The 21452-nt window shown below is 35.6% G+C and overlaps 1 protein-coding gene and 1 pseudogene across 2 annotated transcripts in view; one reads left to right on the top strand and one right to left on the bottom strand.

The window, feature by feature from the left end:
• LOC124233819 (DNA annealing helicase and endonuclease ZRANB3-like) overlaps positions 1 to 21452 on the top strand; it is a 215746-nt gene that overhangs the window by 5100 nt on the left and 189194 nt on the right. Inside the window, exon 2 of one of the 2 annotated variants that reach the window (XM_046651042.1) lies at positions 11979 to 12146. In XM_046651042.1, coding sequence (XP_046506998.1) covers positions 11986 to 12146 — 161 coding nt within the window. In that variant the 5' untranslated portion in view covers positions 11979 to 11985. Of the gene's footprint in view, positions 1 to 11978; positions 12147 to 21452 lie in introns of those variants that run through there. The other variant, XM_046651043.1, reaches the window with a different exon arrangement.
• LOC124233832 (uncharacterized) lies at positions 928 to 1028 on the bottom strand (annotated as a pseudogene).

Genomic DNA, 21452 nt, shown 5'->3' with positions numbered 1-21452 from the left:
ACATTTACTGGTTGTTCCTATGTAGTCAAATGGCCATGGTAATTAGAACTGTTTCCACTGACAATTTTTGACTAGGATGAATTTATAAAATTTCGTTATCTAGATTAACTGAATTTGTTTTTAAATTGAACAGAAGATTTGCTTGATGCTATGTATTAGGAAGAATTTTCCATATGTAGGCCTCTTTTCTATCTTAGAACTTTTTAGGGTATTCTAATGCCCTAATATCAAGCCCTACTCCATGTTTAATAAACTATCTCCCTCTAATCTTAATCACTGCAAACTATCCCCATTTTCCCTGCTGTAACTTGAACTTAGCTTACTGTCTTTCTATCTATCTAGAGTGACTTCTGCGTTTGAATGTATAGCCCAGCTGGCACAACATGCTAGTTTCTGAGTTCTTGGATTGTGTGTCTCCTGTGAACTTTATTTCCACACTAGTTGAGCCATGCACTCCTATGGTCCCACCTTATACTTTCTCATCTCTATGAACTATTTTACCTCTAGATTTTCTAATCATGGTCTCCCTGTCCTTAGAAGCTTTAATATAACAAATAATATTGAGTGCTTAGTGCCAGGCACTGCTCTAGGTGCATGGAATACACCAGGAAACAAAACAGACAAAAATCTCTGCCCTTATGGAGCTTACACCCTAGTGGGGGCAAGACAGACAATAAACAAAAACCATAATAACTAAATTATAGTGTTATACAAGGTGATAAGTACTATCAAGAAGGAAAAAGTAGTGCATGGAAGAGATAATAGGGAGTTGCAATTTTTTTGTTTTTAAAATTTTTAACTTTTATTCTGAATTAATATAAGACTTACAGAAAGTCACAAGAATAGTGGAAAGAGCTCCCATGTGCCCTTGACCCAGATCACATGTTGTTAACATTTTGCCACATTTACTTTAAAATTCTCTCTCTCAAAAATATGTAACACTTCGTGAATTTGTGTCCCATCCTTGTGCAGGGGCCATGCTAATTGTCTCTATCATTCCAATTTTAGTATATGTGCTGCTGAAGCAAGCAGGAAAGTTGCAATTTTAAATAAGGTAGTCAAGTTAAGTTTTCATTGAGAAATTGACATTTCAGAAAAGACTCTTGAAGGAAACAAGGGAAGTAACCATGTGCATATCTGGAGGAGGAGTGGTATGGGCATTTGGACCAGCTAGTGCAAGGTCCAAAGCAGGAACGTGTAAAGACTTCAGTGTGACAGAGAGGAAAAAGGGAGGTGGAGACGTAAGAGGACAAAGTAAGGAGGAAAGGGACAGATTGTAGAAGGGCTTATAAACCACTGACAGAGCTTTTATCTGAGTAGAATAGGGAGCCGCTGAGGAGTTCTGAGAACTGATATGATCAGACTTCCTTTTTCAAAGTCTCTCTCTGACTGCTGTATTGAGAGGAGAATGTAGAGAAAGAAGCAGAAGCTGGGGTATCAGATGCTTGCAGGAATTCAGACTAGAGATGACAGAGGCTCACATCTGCAGAGCAGATTTGGAAGTGCTGGGAAAAGGTGGGATTCTGGGTATATTTTCAACGTAGAACCAACAGGAATTGCTGATGGATTGGATGTGTGCAATAAGACAGAGGTGTCAAGGAATTGGTATGAGCAACTGTAAGGATGAGACAGGGATGACTGAATGGAATACGGTTTGAGAGAAAGAGCTAGAGTTAAGTGTTGGTCATGTTAAGTTTGAGATGGGCATTAGACTGCTACGTAGAGATGTCTGGTTAGATATACAAATCTGAAGTTCATGACAGGTCTGATCTCCATATATAAACGTGGGCATCATTGGCATAGAGGTAATATTTAAAGCCATGAGACTAATGTGATCTCTAAAGGATAGAGCAAAGGATGCTAAGAACTGAGCCCTGGTACACTCTAACCTTAAGAGGATAGGGAGATGAGGAAGAACCAACAGAAGTTTAGACTGAGAAGGAATGACCAGTGATGTAAGATAAAAACCATGAGGATGTGGTATTCTAGAATCTAAGTGAATAAAGTGATTCAATGAGGAGTGAATGAGTTACTGATAGGTCCACTAGGATGAAGACTGAGAATTCTTTCTTGCTCTTTTCCTTTTCCTTCCAATTCAGGGCCTTTATATACACTTCTCATCTGGTTATTGTCTGTTTTTTCTTCAGATCTCTTAGGAAGCCTTCCAACCCCCCAAATCCGAAAACTGAGTCCCTCCTCTATGCTTTCTTAACACCTAGTACTTTCTTTATAGTATTTCTTCAAAACTGCGTCTCTTTCTTTATTATTACATATCCAGAGCCTAGAGTGATGTCTGCTCTGTGTAAACAACCAAATATATTTTTGTTGAATGAGTGAAAGAATGAAATTCAGATATGGAATTCATTAGATGATTATTTTTTAACTGTAATTCTTTACAGAGCAAATATTTTGACTATTTAAAATAGATATTTTCACTGAGATTTAGCCCTGTGAGCATTCCTGTGTTGAAAAGGGAGCGAAGACCCAGATATATGTCTTACGGCTGCCTCTAGCTACACTATATTGGAGCTTTATCTTTTTGGATCTCATTATCCCAATCTTTCAGATTCATTGGTATTTGTTAAGCCAGATTTTGTGTTTTTTCACTTTTTAAAAATTAATATTTAAAGTATTTTTAAATTACCATTTTGAGATCATTGTAAATTCATATGCCATTGTGAGAAATAGTGCAAATAGTGTACTCTTTACCCTCCTGTAAAACTATAGTACAACATTACAACCAGGATATTGACACAATCAAGATAGAGAATATTTCCATCTCACAGGGATCCCTCATGTAGCTTCTTTATAGCCACAACTTCTATCCTTCCCTTCCTTAACCCTGGCAATACTAATCTCTTCTCCATTTCTATAATTGTGTCATTTTGTGAATGTTATATAAATGGAATCAAGCAATGTGTAACCTTTTGAAATTGACTTTTTTCACTCAGCATAATTCTCTGGAGATTCATCAAGATTGTTGTGTGTTTCATTTATGCCTTTTTGTTATTAAGTAGTATGCCATGATATGGATGTACCACAGTTTGTTTAACCATTCAACCGTTGGAGAGTATCTGGGTTGTTTCCAGTTTTTGGCTATTATGAATAAAACTGCTGTAAAAATTCATGTATAAGTTTTTGTGTGGACATAAGTTTTTATTTCTCTAGGATAAATGCCCAGGAGTACAATTGCTGGGTCATATGGTAGTTGCGTATTTAGTTATTTAAGAAATTGTCAAACTGTTTTTCTGAGTGACTGTGTGTATAGTCCATCTTCCTAGGAACATACGTCAAGCCAAGATTTGTTTGATTTTTGTTTGTGTTTTAAATCTTTGGATGAAGCTTTACTTCTTTTTAGGCTTTGTAGCAATACAGACTTGCAACTGAATCCTGGCTTTCTCAGCCCACTGTGTCATAGTTTCCTCATTAGTGAACAAGAATACAGTGCTTGTTTCATAGGGTTTTTAGGAGGATTAAATGAGATAGCATATGTCCATGTTCTTAACATGTAATAGACACTGTTATATGATAGGCCCTCCAGAAATATCAGTTCTTTCTCCACCTTCAGAACTAAGAACTGGGCCTATTTTTCTGGTGTTCACATTGTTTCACCTTCACGTGACATCATCTCCAGAGTCTGTTTATATTGTAATCACTTCCAGTCTCTTCACACGGTTACCACTTCTTTGTTTTAGATCTTCTTTAATTTTTTTCAAAACTCTTTCATGGTTTTCTATATACAAGTCTTGTACATCTTTGTATTAGATTTCTGAAATTTGAATTTTTTTTGATACTCTTGAGAATGGTATCAATTTTAAAATTTTATTTTCTGAGTTTTGCCTATATAAGAGGAACACGATTATGTATATTGATCATGTGTTCATCAACCTTACTAAATTAACTTATAAATCTACTAGTTATCTATAGATTATTTTTATTCTGTGTACACAATCCTGTTGTGTCATTTAACTAAAATTTGATTTTTTTTTTCTTTTCTTGCTTTCTCCTTTTCCTTTTGCCTTATTCAGTTGATCTGATTCCACAGTTAAATAAAATTGGACATAGTAGGCATGTTTGTGTTTTCTGATCTTGCAGGGAAAGCTTTCACCATTTTACCTTAAGTATGATGTTTGCTGAAGGTTTTTGGTAAAAATCTTTCATCACATTAAGGAAATTCTCTCCTGTTTTTCCTGTGTCAGGGAGCTTTTGCTCTGAATGGATTTTTAATTTTATCAGATGCCCCCCCGCCCCAACTGAGACGACCATACAAAGTTTCTTCTTTGCTTTCTTATTGTTGAGAATTACACTGGTTGAGTTTTTTTTCACAATACATTTTTTAGCAGCTTGATTGAGATTTAATTCACATACCAGAAAATTCACTCATTTTACAAATCTGTGGGTTTTAATATGTTCACAGAGTTGTGGAACCATCATCACAATCTAATTTTAGCACATTTTCTTCACTCTAAATAGAAAACCAGTACTCATTAGCAGTTGCTCTCTATTCTCCCCCTACCCTCCCCTGCCAGCCCTAGGGAGCCACCACTCATTTACTTTTTGTTTCTATGCATTTGCCTAGTCTAGACCTCATATAAATGGGATCACACAGTGTATGGTCTTTGTGAGAGGCTTCTGTCAGCATAATGTTTTCAAGGTTCTTCCATGTTGTAGCATGTATCAGTATTTCATTCGTTTTTATTGTCAAATAATACTCCATTGTATGGATATACCACATTTTCTTTATTGGTTCATCAGTTGATGGACATTTGAGTTGTTCCTACTTTTCAACTATTATGCTGCTGTGAAATTTAGATGCAAACTTTTGTTTGTTTTCATTTCTCTTGGGTATGCACCTAGGAGTAGAATTTCCAGGTCTTATTATAATTGCTTTTCTTTTTCTTTTTCTTTTTTTTTAAGATTGGCACCTGGGCTAACAACTGTTGCCAATATTTTTTTCTCAGCTTTATCTCCCCAACCCCCCCCCCCCCCCCCCCCCCAGTACACAGCTGTATATGTTAGTTGCACGTCCTTCTAGTTGTGGGATGTGGGATGCCGCATCAATGTGGCCTGACGAGTGGTGCCATGTCCATGCCCAGGATCCGAACCCTGGGCCACCGCAGCAGAGCGTGTGAACTTAACCACTCGGGTACATAGCCGGCCCCTATATTTGCTTTTAACATTTTGATGAACTGCCAAACTGTTTTCCATAGCAGCTACACTTTTATACATTTCCACAAGCAATGTTTGAGGGTTCTAATTTCTCCACACTTTCACTAACACTTTTTCTTACTTGTTTTTGTTTGTTTGTTTTTTGCTGAGGAAGATTTGCCCTAAGCAAACATCTGTTGCCAATCTTCCTCTTTTTACTTGAGGAAGATTGTTGCTGAGCTAACATCTATACCAGTCTTCCTTTATTTCATATGTGGGTCAGTGCCACAGCATGGCTGCCAATGAGTGGTGTAGGTCCATGCCCAGGAACCAAACCTGGGCTGCTGACGCAGAGCATGCCAAACTTAACCACTAGGCCATGGGGCTGGCCCCTATTATCTGTCTTTTTGATTTTAGCCATCCTACTGGGTATGAAGTGGTATTTCATTGAAGTTTTGATTTTCACTTCCCTTATTACTAATGATGTTGAACCTCTTTTTGTATGCTTTTTGGCCATTTATATATCTTTGGAGAAATGTCTATTCAGATTTTTGCCCATTTTTAAATTGGGTTGTCTTTTTATTGTTGATTTGTAATTGTTCTTTATATATTCTAGATACTAGTCTCTTGTCAGATATAATTTGCAAATATTTTTCCCCTTTTATGGATTGTCTTCATTTTTTTCCCACATATTTCTTAATTGTTTATTTATCAAGAGAAACTATTCTTTAGCCCAAATATTTGTGTTTCATAGATCAGGAATATAGGTCAATGAGTGACAAACTTCCATGGATCTCAATCCAAAGAAATTCTTTACATTCCAAACATCACTTTGCACTCTGAAAGATACCAGCCTCCCTCATCTCCTCAGAATCTTTCATGCAATCATAATTTCTGTAGAAACCTGCATATGCCTGCTTTCTTGGTTTAGCCACAGCAAAGTTACAGAAAGCTGCAACCCCCAGGGATACAGTGAATGCTCCAACAATATGAAATTGCAGACACTTGGCCAGAAGACCACACATCTGAGGTTCCATCAAAGTGCTGAAAGCTGTGATAGTTATTCTCCTCAACACCAGTGTCCTTCCTGACTCTGTCTTCACTTTCTTGATGGTATTATTTGCAGCACTGAAGTTTTTAATTTTGGTGAAATCTAATTTATTTTTTTCTTTTGTTGCTTTTATTTTTGGCAGTGTATCTAAGAAACCATTGCATAACCCAAGGTCATGTAGATTTTCTCTTATGCTTTAAGAGTTTTGTAGTTTTTACTCTTTCATTTTAGTTTTTGATCCATTTTGAGTTAATTTTTGTATATGGTATGAGTTAGGGGTCCAGCTTCATTCTTTATATGTAGATATCTAGTCCCAGCACTATTTCTTGAAAAGACTATTCTTTTCCTATTGAATTGTTTTGGCACCCTTGTCAAAAATCAACTGATCATAAATATAAGGGCTTATTTCTGTACTCTTAATTCTATTCCATTGATCTACCTTTCTATCATTATATTAGTACTACGTTGTCTTGGTTATGTAGCTTCATGCTAAGTTTTACAACTAGGAGGTATAAATCCTCCAACTTTGTTTTTTTCAAGATTGTTTTGGCTATTCTGGGTCCCTTGCATTTCCACCTGAATTTTAGGATCCACTTGTCATTGATTGAGCTTTAAAAGTTGAACCAGCCTTGCATTCCTCTAATAAGTCCATTTTAGCCTTGATAGCATAGCCTCTTAATTTATTGCTGTATTCGATTTGCTAATATTTTGTTTACCTATGAATATGAGAAAATGTCTTGTATATGTTTTTTTCTTGTAATGTGCTTGTGAGATCAAGTTTAGGTTGGCTTCATAGAATGAACTTGAAAAGAATATTCTTCTCATGGCACCAAATAGCTCAAGTTTGTTTATTGTGTTCTTCAGCTCTTCCATATCCTTATAGATCTTTAGTCTACTTGTATGATCAATTCCTGAGAAAGATGTATTAAAATCTCCATCTGTGGTTATAGATTTGGCCATTCTCCTTTGTTTCTGTCAAATTTTCCTTTTATTCTGTCTGTCTTCCCTTATATTTTTATATATTTTGAGACTGTTTATCTTTCTAGTATGGTAAACCTTTTATCATTATAAAATGTCCTTTTTTATTTCTAATAATGTTTCTTAGCTTTCAGTATATGCTGTCTTATGTTAATAAAGTTATACCAGCTATGTCTTGGTATGCATACTATGTCTTTTTACAATCTTTTACATTCAGTGTTTATGACTCTTTCTCTTTAAGATATGTATTTTTAAAGCAGCATGTAGATATTAATTTTTAAATCCAGTATTATAATATTTTTTTTGTTGGCAATTTTGGTCCATTTATATTTAATGTCTCTTCTGTTCATTAATTCTCTCTTTGTCTGTATCTATTCTATAAATCCCATCCAATAAATTCTTAATTAAAAAAATAAAAATAACAAAACTATCTCCTCAAAGTACATAATTTCCCTGATCAGCTGTTAGCTCATTATTTCCAAAATAAATCTCTTATTGGTATATTTTAACAATATCTGATTCTCCTCAGCACAATTCTCTTTACTTAAGAATGCATCGGTAAATTCCAATTGAATGTACCTTGTTCCCAATTGATTATAAAAGTACCTTCTTGATCTTAAAGACTGAAAATAAAAACTTTCCTTCGTTCTCTTCTGAAGTGTTGCTTTTCAAGAGAATTGCTTAGAAAATGAGTTCTGCTAGATTTTGCTTTCACTAGATTTCCCTAGATAGTAGTTGTGTTGATAATTTTAATAACATGATAATAAAAGTTGTGTATTGCTGTGTATTGCAGGGCTGGCCCCCTGCTGTTTCTATCTTAATAACCCCCCAACCTTACTAAAAGTAAACTGGTATGTATATATCAAATAAAAGCTTTTTTGCTAAATCTCTGAGCTAAATCATCTACCATTTTTATGATTAGAGATGTGCGTTTATCATAACTGTTAGCTTCTTAATAATTTAGAAAGAATATTAAGCCTGAGTCTTCTGTTATTAATGTAATATTGTTTACAACTGAGCTTTGCAGCAGATTAACCTATATGGCTGACCTACATGAGATGCTTTTTATTATAACATTATGATTTTTAGATTTTAGAAAGACAGTATAAATGGGAAAGGGCTTTTTAAAAATTACTTTGAGTATTAACTAAAACATTCATGTTGTATTAATTAGATTATACCACTATGTATTTTTAAGTTCTTTATGTATCCAAATATCTATTTGAATTGTGAGCCAGCTACACCATAATTTTAGTTTAGTTGAAATTTTTCTAAACATTTTCATACTATTTTAGACTTCTTTCATCTTCATATTTAAATAATTATTTATTATTTGTGACTCTGTTAAAATAAATTTTGTGTTAAGATGGCTTTAGTTTCATTGTTTATTTTTACAAATGGAATGCCTGAGTCAGTCCTTATAAAATCAATCATAGAAGTTGCAATGTGACCTCAGCTTAGCAGGGTTTCTTTTTTGGAGTGTTTGTTAAAATTTTTTGCAATGTGTAAAAAGCAAAGATAATAGACAGTAAAATGGTTTTTGTATATTTTTCTTAGCTTCTTGCCAATGTTCTAAGCTAAAATGTGTTACCCTTTATACCATTGACCCCAAGAAGTGCTTCTGGACCCCTGTTACTTGTAGAAAGTAGATATAGCTCTTTCTGCTACTGCTACCCTTGCCAGAATGTTTCACTAATCCCGACTCCTTTGAGTTTTGACTTTCTAGATTAAACTCTAGTAGGAGTATATCTGATTAGCAAACCCAATAGGTGTAAGGCAGGCTGGGAGAGCAAGAATCTGTTTTCACCTTTTCTCTTGGGAGGTGATGTGTGACTCCCACTCAGATTTGTAATATGAGGAAATGCTCAAACATAGCAAGGATCTCAGATGTTGAGTTGCCTCAAAGAATGATATGGATTCACTAGCTCCCGAATACTTGTATCCAGCCTTGTTCTCTCCCTAGGATTCCAGACTCATGTATTTTGAAGCCTATTTGACATTTCCACTTCATACTTAAAGCCATCTTAAACTTTATATATTTCTGAAAGATCTATTGGTTTTTTTTTCTCCTCAATCCGTTTCTTCCTTAGTCTTTAGTATCAGTAAATTGCATCAACTCCCATCACTCTAAATGTTCGTCTTGATTTCACATTTCCCTCATTTTCCACGTGTACTCCATCAGCAAGTCTTGTTTACTTCCTATACATTTCCCAAATCTCTCCAGTTCCACTTCCAAAGATGATTCTTCCCTTGTCTATTGCAGCCTGATATGGGTTTCTTGCTTTCATACTTTCCCCTTTTTGAATCGTTCTCTATTCTTTACTCAGTTTTATTGTTTTTTTTGAGGAAGATAAGCCCTGAGCTAACATATGCCTCCAATCATCCTCTTTTTGCTGAGGAACAGTGGCCCCGAGCTTACATCTGTGCCCATTTTCCTCTATTTTTTAATATGTGGGATGCCTGCCCCAGCATGGCTTGATAAGCGGTCTGTAGGTCTGTGCCAGGGATCCAAACCAGCAAACCCCGGGCCACTGAAGTGGAGCATGTGAACTTAACCGCTGCACCACTGGGCTGGCTCAGTTTTATTGTTGTTGTTGAGAGGGTACTAGAGACGCCCACTCATTGGTGTTCATGAAGGCTGTAATCAGACAGGTCTGAGTCATAAATCATTTCTAAATCCAGTTGCCTACTGAAGCAGTGGCAGTTTTGTGGACTTTAGTCCTCTAGGAACATTTATCCTTTGAATTTCTATTGACACCTTTGTGTCCACTGGTAGTTTTTGAATTGTAAGTCAGATTGCATCACTTCTCTGCTTAACTCTCTCCAGTAAGTGCTGTCCAATACAACTTCCAGTGAAGATGAAAGGGTTCTATCTCTGCACAGCTCAATATGATAGCCCCTAGGCATATGTGGCCATTGAGCACTTGAAACGTGGTTCAGCCTGTCTAAAGTGGCCATTACCCTCTTAAGTTCCTTCATAATATATGTACTATACTGTAATTAATCATCTTGTTTATTTTTAGTCTCCCCCTCAAGAATGTAAGCTCTGTGAGTACGTGGTCCTTACTTCTCCAGATCATGGCATGTAGTACCTTTTTGTTATTAATAAATACTTTTTGAATTCTTAGGGTCCTTAGACATTGGACACAGAAGTTGATTAAAGGGGAGCTAAAGTTTTATAAGTCTGCAAATAATTGAGAATAAAAGGAAAGTTGTTTTAGAGATGGAATGAGATTATATATAAACAGATAAAAAGGTGCAATCTAAATACAAACGGTTATTATTAGAGAAGCTTTATAATTTAGCGATAATTCTTCTGGCAGAATTCCAAGAACTTACAGATACCGTTGTCCTTTGGTATCCATGGGGGATTGGTTCCAGGACCCCCAGGGAGACCAAAAACCCTGGATGCTCAAGTCCTATATATGAAATGGAGTAGTATTTGCATATAACCTACGCATATCCTCCCATATACTTTTTTTTTTTTTTCTGCTTTATCTCCCCAAATCCCTGCTGTACACAGTTGTATATCTTAGTTGCAGGTCTTTCTAGTTGTGGGATGTGGGACGCCGCCTCAACATGGCCTTATGAGCGGTGCCATGTCCGTGCCCAGGATCCGAACCCTGGGCTGCCGCAGCAGAGCGCACGAACTTAACCACTCGGCCACAGAGCTGACCCCTACCCATATACTTTAAATCATCTCTAGATAACTTATAATACCTAATATAATGCAAATACTGTGTAAATAGTGTTATACTTTATTATTTAGGGAATAATGACAAGGGAAAAAAGTCTATATATTCAGTACAGACGCAACCATTGTAGGCCTTTCCATCTGCGTTTTGTTGAATCCATGGTTGCAGAACCCATGGATACAGAGGGCCAATTGTATATGAAATTTTTATGTAGTAGAAAATTAAAATTACATCTGTGGAAACCCAGTAGAGAGGAAGGTACCAATCAGGCAGAGTTTACACTGTGGATTCAATTGATTTGAAATACTTCGGGGCTGGCCCCGTGGCCGAGTGGTTAAGTTCGCGCGCTCTGCTGCAGGCGGCCCAGTGTTTCGTTGGTTCAAATCCTGGGCGCGGACATGGCACTGCTCATCAAACCACGCTGAGGCAGCGTCCCACATGCCACAACCAGAAGGACCAACAAGGAAGAATATACAACTATGTACCGGGGGGAGGGCTTTGGGGAGAAAAAGGAAAAAATAAAAGAAATAAAATCTTTAAAAAAATACTTCATTTTAATATTTAAAAATCAATCCCATTTAATAATGCTGAGTTAATTTAATTATTTTAAGTTTGGAGTCAATGTCTTTGTATTTTATAATTTTTAAAATGCAGTTTTACTGCAGTCCTAGAAAATCTGCTGTGATTTGAAAATGTACATTTATAAAAGGATTGATTATAAAAGAATTCATCTTTCTATACAAATTCACACATTATGTTAAAAATTATTCAGTTTGTAAAAATCTAGTTGATTTATAACTTTTCAGTAATACATTTATTGCTTAGAACAGGAGTATGGCTATATTATGGCTCAATTAGAAATACAGATGAAATAGAGGTGATGAGTTCCTAGATAGTGCATTAAGTAATTGCTTTTGGACTCAATGCTTTGAATTTCCTTAATAGCTTGTTCTGGAAACATGAATTAATCAGTTTATATCTATGTAGATAGTATATCAAGGCTACTGATAAGTACTTTAATATTATTATTTATGTTTCGTTCTCTAATACACTTAGTAATATCTATTTCTCCCACCCCTCCCCTTTTGTGATTTCTTTGTTTTTAGGGTCATCATGCCTAGAGTTCGTAACATAAAAAAGTCTCTTATACCTCAGATTTCTTGTTTGACGAGTGAATCTTATAAACAGCTGGATTTTTTGCCCGACAAACTGAGAGCAAAGCTGCTTCCTTTCCAGAAAGATGGCATCACTTTTGCCCTCAGCAGAGATGGCAGGTAAAGTACTTTTTTCAAGATATGCTAAAAATGTTAAATCCCTGGCAAGTGTATGAAAAACAAAGCTCCATGCAAACCATTCTTTTTGTGTATATACAGGCTTCCCAGTAATTTTTTTTTTTACTGGATCATGAAATAATTTCAGAATGTGTCTTGTTTTGCCTTCATTCTTGAATGATATTTTAGTTGGCAATACAGCTCTACTTTGATAGCCATTTCTTCTTAGCACTTTGGAGGTTGTATTCTGGCTTCCATAGTTGCCATTAAAAATTGTGCTCTCAAGTCTCAAAGTATTATCCTACAGGTGACTTATTAATTACAAAGAGAAAAATCACAAAATGCTCAAGGTTGGTATCGCTAATCAGGTGAGCTACAGGCGTAGTATGGTGCACAGGAGGTATACAACATTCCTAAGCGATGTTCTTCCTGGAATACTTCACCTGATAATCATGAGGAAACAGTCAAACCAGTTCAGAATGTGGGATATTTTTTTCAGGACAAGTGACCTGAACTCTTCAAATGATTCAGTGTCATGAAAAACCAAAGGAAGTGGTGAGAATGTTCTAAGTTGAGAGAGACCTAAGAGCTAGAATATCTGAAAGGAATCATAAATCTTGATTAGATCCTGGAGAAGTAAAAAAAAAAAAAAAAAGTTGTAGAGGACATTATGGTGATAACTGGGAACATTTCACCTGGACTCTATCAGAGTGATGTTGTTGAATTGTGCTGATAATCTTAGATGAGGTAATGGTGTTGTAGCTGAATACAGAATGTTCTTGTTCCTGGGAAATGCATGACAACGAATTTGGGGATGAAGAATCCTGCTATCTGCAGCCTACTTTCTACGTTTTCCCAAAAGGGAAGGACACATATATGTTTACAGAAACTTTGAGGGGGTCAGCCAAATGTTAACAGTGTGCATCTGGTGAGGGTATAAGTGTGTTCATTGTATTTACACTTTTTGGCTTTTCTGTGAGTTTGAAAATTTTCAAATAAAAAAAGGGAATTAGTCTAATTTTCATTCCTTTGTAGATCATCTCTCTGTTATCTGTATCCAATTTTAAGATTTTCTCTTTGTCTTTGGACTTCTGCGGTTTCACTATAATTTATTCAATGTGGTTTTCTTTTTATTTATCTTGTTTAGGATTATTGTATTTTTTAATTATTTTTTATTGAGGTCATAATCGTTTATAACATTGTAAAGTTTCAGTTGTCCATTATTATTTGTCAGTTACCATATAAATGTGCCCCTTTACCCCTTGTGCCCACCTCCCAAACCCCTTCCCCCTGGTAGCCACTAAACTGTTCTTTTTCTGTGTGTTTATCTTCCACATATGAGTGAAATCATATGGTGCTTGTCTTTCTCTGTCTAGCTTATTTCACTTAACTTTCTCTGTCTAGCTTATTTCACTTAACATAACACCCTCAAGGTCCATCCATGTTATTGCAAATGGGATGATTATGTCTTTTTTTATCGCTGAGTAGTAGTCCATTGTATATACATATACATATATATGTATATGTGGTATATATGTATACACCACATCTTCTTTATCCATTCATCAGTTGACGGGCACTTGGGTTGCTTCCACATCTTGGCTATTGTGAATAATGCAGTGAACGTAGGGGTTCATAAGTCTCTTCATATTGTTGATTTCAACTTCTTTGGGTAAATACCCAGTAGTGGGATAGCTGGGTCAGATGGTAGTTCTATTTTTAATTTTTTGAGAAATCTCCATACTGTTTTCCATAGTGGCTGCATCAGTTTGCATTCCCACCAGCAGTGTATGAAGGTTCCCTTTTCTCCACAACCTCTCCAACATTTGTTATTTTTTGTGTTAGTGATTATAGACATTCTCATGGGTGTAAGGTGATATCTTAGTGTAGTTTTTATTTGCATTTCCCTGATGACTAGTGATGTTGAACATCTTTTTGTGTCCCTATTGGCCGTCTGTATATCTTCTTTGGAAAAATGTCTGTTCATATCCTCTGCCCACTTTTTGATCAGGATGTTCGTTTTTTTGTAGTTCAGTTGTGTGAGTTCTTTATGTATTATGGAGATTGACCCCTTGTTGGATTTATGATTTGCAAATATTTTCTCCCAGTTAATGGGTGGTCTTTTTATTTTGATTCTAGTTTCTTTTTGCCTTGCAGAAACTCTTTAGTCTGATGAAGTCCCACTTGTTTATTTTTTCTTTTGTTTCTGTTATCCAAGTAGACATAGTATTCGAAAAGATCCTTCTAAGACTGATGTCAAAGAGTGTACTGCCTATATTTTCTTCTAGAAATTTTATGGTTTCAGATCTTACCTTCAAGTCTTTGATCCATTTGGAGTTAATTTTTGTATATGGCAAAAGATAATGGTCTATTTTCATTCTTTTGCATGTGGCTGTCCAGTTTTCCCAGCACCATTTATTGAAGAGACTGTCCTTTGTCCATTGCATGTTCTTAGCTCCTTTGTCAAAGATGAGCTGTCCATAGATGTGTGGTTTTATTTCTGCGCTTTCAATTCTGTTCCGTTGGTCTGTGTGCCTGTTTTTGTACAGTACCATGCTATTTTCATTACTGTAGCTTTGTAAAATATTTTGAAGTCTGGGATTGTGATGCCTCCAGCTTTGTTCTTTTTTCTAAGGATTGCTTCAGCAATTTGTGGTCTTTGGTTGCCCCATATGAAATTTAGGATTCTTTGTTCTATTTCTGTGAAGAATGTCATTGGGATTCTAACTGGGGTTGCACTGAATCTGTAGATTGCTTTAGGAAGGATGGACATTTTAACTATGTTTATTCTTCCAATCCATGTGCCTGGAATATCTTTCCATTTCTTTATGTCATTATTGATTTCTTTCAGTAATGTCTTATAGTTTTCATTATATGGGTCTTTCACCTCATTGGCTAAATTTATTTCTAGGTATTTTATTCTTTTTGTTGTGATCATAAATGGGATTGTATTCTTGAGTCCTCTTCTTGTTAGTTCGTTACTAGAGTATAGAAATGCAACTGAGTTTTGTAGGTTTGTTTTGTACCCTGCAACTCTGCTGTAGTTGTTGATTATTTCTAGTAGTTTTCCCATGGATTCTTTAGGGTTTTCTCTATATAAGGATTATTGTACATTTTCAGTCTGAGATTTGAGTCATCTAGATCCTGAGAAATTCTCATCTATTACTTCTTCAAATATTGATTCTCACCTATTCTCTTTATTATCTTCTTTGTAATTCTAATTAGACTTATATTTGACCTCTTTCATTCTATACTATCCTTCCATTAATGTCTCTTATATTTTCTTTGTCTATCTGTGCTACGTTACAGCTGTTTCTAAATATCTCTCGTATAGGTTACGATTCAGCTCTTCTAATCTGCTGTTTAATTCACATATTCAGTTTTCAAATAACTTTTTTTTAATGATGTAGAACATACATGGAAAAAATTGTGCACATCATAAGTGTACAACTTGAAGAATTTTCACAATATAGCCATCACCAAGATCAAGAAATTGAGCATTACCAGCATCCCAGAAATTTTCCTCTTGCCCCCTCCCAATCACTACTGTCTCCCTCCTCTCCAAAGATAACCACTGTTGTGACTTCTAACACCTTAGATTCCTTTTACATGTTCATCTATATCATGGCAATCATCCGTATATGCTCTCTTGTGTCTGACTTCATTCACTCATCATCATTGTGAAATCCTTTCATATTGTTGCATCTTGTTGTAGTTGGTTTATTCTCATTGCCACATAAAATTCTATTGTGTAATGTACCATACTTTAGTTATTCATTCTACTTTTGATGAGCATTTACATTGTTTCTAGTTTGGGGCTCTTACAAATAGCAATGCTGTGAACATTCTTGCACAAATCTTTTGGTAAACGTATAGTGAATACGCATTTCTGTTGTGTGTATACCAAGAAGAGAAATTGTTATCGTAAGATATGCATATATTCCACTAAGTAGATACTGCCTGTATTAGTTTGCCAAGGCTGTCATAATGAGACACTGTGACTGAGTGGCTTAAACAATAGAAACTTACTGCCTCACTGTTCTGGAGGCTAAAAGTCCAAAATCAAGGCGTTGGCAGTGGTGATTCCTTTGCAGGGCTGTGAGGGAAAGATTTGTTCCATGTCTCTCTCCTTGGCTTGTAGATAGCTGTTTTCTTCCAAAGTCTGTTCACATCACCTTACCTCTATTTTTGTCAAAATTTTCCCTTTTTTATAAAGATGCCAGTCATATTGGATTAGGGCCCACCCTAATGACCTAATTTTAACTAATTACATCTGCAATGACTCTTTTTCTACATCAGGTCACGTTCTGAGGCCCTGGTGTTAGGACTTCAACATATGTATTTTAGGGGGACACAGTTCAACCCATAACTCAGCCAAACATTTTTCAAAGTGGTTATACCAATTTATCCTTGCATCAATAGTGTATAAGAGTTCCACTTGTACCACATCCCCACCAACACACTTCATATTGCGTGTCCTTAATTTCATTTTAGATATTCTGGTAGGTACATAGTCATATCCATTGAGGTTTTCATTTACATTTTTCTGATGACAAATGTAGTTTAACACCTTTTTATATGCTTATTAGCCATTTGAACATCCTCTTTTGTTTAGTGCCTATTCATGTCTTATCCATTTTTCTACTGGGTCGTCTATCTGCCTTTTTCTTATTGTTTTGTAGGAGTCTTTTGTCAGATTTATATTCTGAATCCGAGTCCTTTGTCAGGTGTATGTATTGCAAATAATTTTTCTCAGGCTGTGGTTACCTTTTCACTCTTTTAATGTCTTTTTTTTTGGTTTTGTTTTTTTTCGTTTTTTTTCTTTCTTTTTTTGTTTTTTTTCCTTTTTCTCCCCAAAGCACCCCCCCAGTACATAGTTGTATGTTCTTCATTGTGGGTCCTTCTAGTTGTGGCATGTGGGACGCTGCCTCAACGTGGTTTGGTGAGCAGTGCCATGTCCGCGCCCAGGATTCGAACCAACGAAACACTGGGCCGCCTGCAGCGGAGCGTGCAAACTTAACCACTCGGCCACGGGGCCAGCCCCACTCTCTTAATGTCTTTTGATAAGTGGAAGTTCTCAATTTTCACGTCATCTTTAATACTCTTAATCAGTATTGTCTTTTATGGCTGACACTTTTTGCATCCTATCTTAGAAATCTTTGTCTACTACAAGGTTATGAAGATAATTTCCTATGTTTTCTTCTAAAAAATGTATTGTTTTATTTTTTACATTTAAATCTGTAATCCACTTGACATTGATTTTTTTTTTTCCCCTCCGCAAAGCCCCAGTGCGTGGTTGTATTATCTTGTTTGTAAGTCCTCCTAGTTCTTTTGTGAGCCGCCACAGCATGTGACTACAGACAGGTGGTGGGGTTCCATGATCAGGAGACAAACCTGGGTTGCTGAAGCAGTGAGAGGACCGAACTTTAACCACTAGGCCATCAGGGCTGGCTTGGCATTGATTTTTGCATATGGTATGAGGTAGAGGTCAGGGTTGATTGATTATTTATTTACTTTTGTATATGGATGTCCAATTGATCTATCGCAATTTATTGGAAAGACCAACTTTTCGCCACTGCGTTAGAGTGTCACCTTTGTCATAAATCAAGTAATTTTATGTGTACGTTTCTAGGTAAGTGCTAATGGAACTTTCTGCCATGATAGAAATATTCACATATGAATTGTTCAATTTAGTAGTTATTAGCTATGTGCAGCTACTGAGTTCTTGAAATATGGCTACTGCAACTAAGGACTGAATTTTGAATTTTAACTAATTTTAATTAATTAAAATTTAAATTTAAATAGCCACATGTGTCGAGTGGCTACCGTAGGAACAGTGCAGGTGTAGATTGTTTGTTCTGTTTGTCTGATTCCAATCTTCCTGTCAGTACCATACTTCTTAATTACTGTAACTTTATAATAGATATTTTGATATGTTGATGAAAATAATCCATAACCAATCTATAAATGAAAATTTGGGTGAGTTTATTCTGAGCTTAAATCTGAGGATTATAACCCGGGGCCTTTCTTCCTGAAGGAAGAAAGGGCACCAAAGAAGTGGGGTGCACAGAGTGGTTATATACCCCCAGAGAGGATGTTTCACATGGGATTGAAATGTCCCTTTTACGATAGTCGCGAGACTGCTCTGTCAGCACAGCGATTGATGGAAATAGCAGGTAGTTCTTCTGTCTCAGTGAACACAGCAGGGTGGCAGTCTGTTGTCTTCAGCTGAGTGGTCACAGGTGAGCTGGGTGGTCAAAGGTGAGTGCAGCAATCAGTTCCTAGCCTAAGGAAAATGCTTATCCCTAAGGAAATGCTAATGTGGGGGGAAGTTGCACCTTTATCTCAAGGGCCTTTGTTCTGGCCATAGGAAATGTCTAAGCAGATATACAATGTGTGCTCAACAGCCACAGTCAGGCCCTTTTGGAAAAAACAAAGTCAAGCCGAATTAGGTTTATACCAAATGGCTTCCTCACATACTCCACTATATCCTATTGCTTGCCATTTTTATTTTTCAGATACAAGATAGCATAAATCTTCCAGCTTTGTTGTTTTTTCAAAATTGCCTCACCTATTGTTGACTCTTTGCATTGCCTGTAAATTGTAGAACTCATTTGCCAGTTTTCACAAAAAAGCTTTCTGGGATTGTGAATAGGATTGTTTTGCATCTATAGATCAGTTTGGAGAGAACTGATTCTTTATAATATAGAGTATTTTAATCCATGAATGTGAAGTATTCTTCCATTTACTTAATTGCTCTCAATTTGTTTTTATCTTAGTTATTCCTCCCTTTATTTAATTTTTTTTCAATAAGGTTTTATAGTTTTCACCGTATAGTTCTTTCACACATATCATTAAATTTACTGCTAGGTATTTAATATCTTTGATGCTATTATGAATAGTCTTTCCCTCCCCTGCCTGTTTTTAAGGTTTTCTCTTCATGTTTAAAACTTTTACTATGATGTGCCTAGCTGTGGTTTTCTTTTCATTTATCCTACTTAATCTGTGGGTTGATGTCATTCATTAGTTCTGGAAAATTCTCAGTTGTTATCCCTTCAAATATTTTTGCCCCAGTTTTTCTCCTCCTTGGTCTCCAGTTATACCTATGATAGGCCTTTTCTCAGTGTTCCACACATCTCTTATCTTCTTTTCTGTATTTTCTTATTTTTTGAAATTTCTGTGCTTTGGTTGGATATTTTTTGCTTACCCATATTCTTGTTTACTAATCCTATCTTTTGTTGTTAAATTAATCTTTTGAATTCTGTTAAGGAAGAGACTATCATTCAAGATATCTGAAACCAGAACCCATTCAATATGTCTGAAACAAAGAAATTGAATTTATTACTTGCTAAGCAAGGGAGAACTGTGCTCGTCAGTCCATTAGTCATGGGATGGACTCGAGGATTGCTATTATATTCAGTGAGTTTTAATTTCTCACTGTAACATAGCTTACTTTTGTCTGTTTTGGAAGTTGTTAAAAATAGAGTCATGCATTTCATATATGTCTGACTTCTTTTGCTCAATATGTTTTTGAGATTCATATATGTTTTCATCTCTGAATATAAGATAGTTATTTTGTTCATGCACTTGCTGATGGACATTTGGGCTGGTTCTAGTTCAAGAGTCTTATGCGTAAGGATGATATTAACATTCTTGGACAAGTCGTTTTGTAGACGTTTTCTATTCTTTCTTGCTAGGCTTTAGGGTGGGTGTCTGTTTAACTTTATAAGAAACTGCCAAACTTTTTCCAACCCATTAGCAATATATGAGAGTTCTAGATGTTCCACATCTTTGTCAACATTTGATATTGTCAGCTTTTTTCATTTTAGCCATTCAAAAAGAATGGATTTTCAGGTAGTAGCTCATTGTATTTTAATTTGTGTTTCCCTAACAACTAATGATGTTGGCATCTTTCTCTGTGCTTATTGGCTATCCTTATATATATATATATATATCCTTATATATATGGTGTATGTATATATATATATATTATATAATTGTATGTAATATATATACTTATATATTATATATAATGCATATTAATGTTTTACCTATGTTTTATCTTTTCACTATTGATTTGTAGGAATTCTTTTTATATTCTGCATACATGATTTTTGCCAGATATACGAATTGTGAGTATTTTCTCCCGGTCTGTAGCTTGCCTTTTCAATTTTCTTTATGGTATACTTTGATGAACAAAACTTCTTAATTTTGATAAAATCTAATTTATCATTTTTCTTATATTGTTAGTGCTTTTTATGTTCTCATCAAGAAGTCTATTCTTACCCCCAAATCAAAAATGTGGTCTTTTATGTTTTGTCCTGGAAACTTTATAGTTTTAGCTTTTATGTTTTGATATATGATTCATCCCAAGTTAAATTTTCCATATGGGGTAAAATAAGAGTTTTGGGTTCAGTTTTCTTTCATCTGATATCCAGTTATTCCAGCACCATTTTTGGAAAAGTCTATTCTTTGCCATAAATTACCTTGGCACCCTTATGAAAAAGCAATTGATTATGTATGTATAAAGCTATTTCCCATTGAATTTCCTTTTGCCATACATCTTTTCCTATTGTCACACATTCTCCATTTTCACTTAGGTTGTAGCTTTCTTAGGCTCAAGTTTTGTTTAAGAGTCTCATTTCCATTGTCCACTTTGTGTAGATCTAAGACCTTGTTCCTGTTGCTGTGCTTGGCTACGGCTTAAGATTCCCTGTTGATGGTGTCTTCAGATACCTTCATTGTGGCCTGTGGCTTTATCACTGTGGGTTTGACTTTCTCTTTCGTTTCAGGCCATTGTAAGATTTTCTTACTTTTCTTCAGGCCAGCGCTGCATTTTAAAAGATAGAATTTTATCTAATTTAGCATTTCTAGGTATTTACAAAGGGAAAAATTTTTAGACTATCTAAACCACCACAGTATTGTGAACAGAAATCTTAGTGTTAAATCTTTATTCATTTGGGATTGTACGCTTTATCATTATAAAATGTGCTTGTTATAAAATTGCTTCATTATATCCTTTTGTACTCTGAATTTAATCTTGTATAATTAATATACAAACAGCTATTTCTTTATCACTATATTTTCCTGGCATGCCTTTAACCGTCTTTTATTTTCGGCATTTTTGAGATACTTCCTTTAGATGAAGGTTGTTTTTTTTTGAGAAAGATTAGCCCTGAGCTATCATCTGCTGCCAATCTTCCTCTTTTTTGCTGAGGAAGACTGGCTCTGAGCTAACATCTGTGCCCGTCTTCGTCCACTTTGTATGTGGGACGCCTACCACAGCATGGCTTGCCAAGAGTGCCATGT

Source organism: Equus quagga, unplaced genomic scaffold, assembly GCF_021613505.1.
Source record: "Equus quagga isolate Etosha38 unplaced genomic scaffold, UCLA_HA_Equagga_1.0 252_RagTag, whole genome shotgun sequence".
Classification (NCBI taxonomy): Eukaryota; Metazoa; Chordata; class Mammalia; order Perissodactyla; family Equidae; genus Equus; species Equus quagga.
The sequence above is the reverse complement of the archived record's forward strand: the minus strand, read 5'-3'. Positions and strand labels throughout refer to the sequence as shown.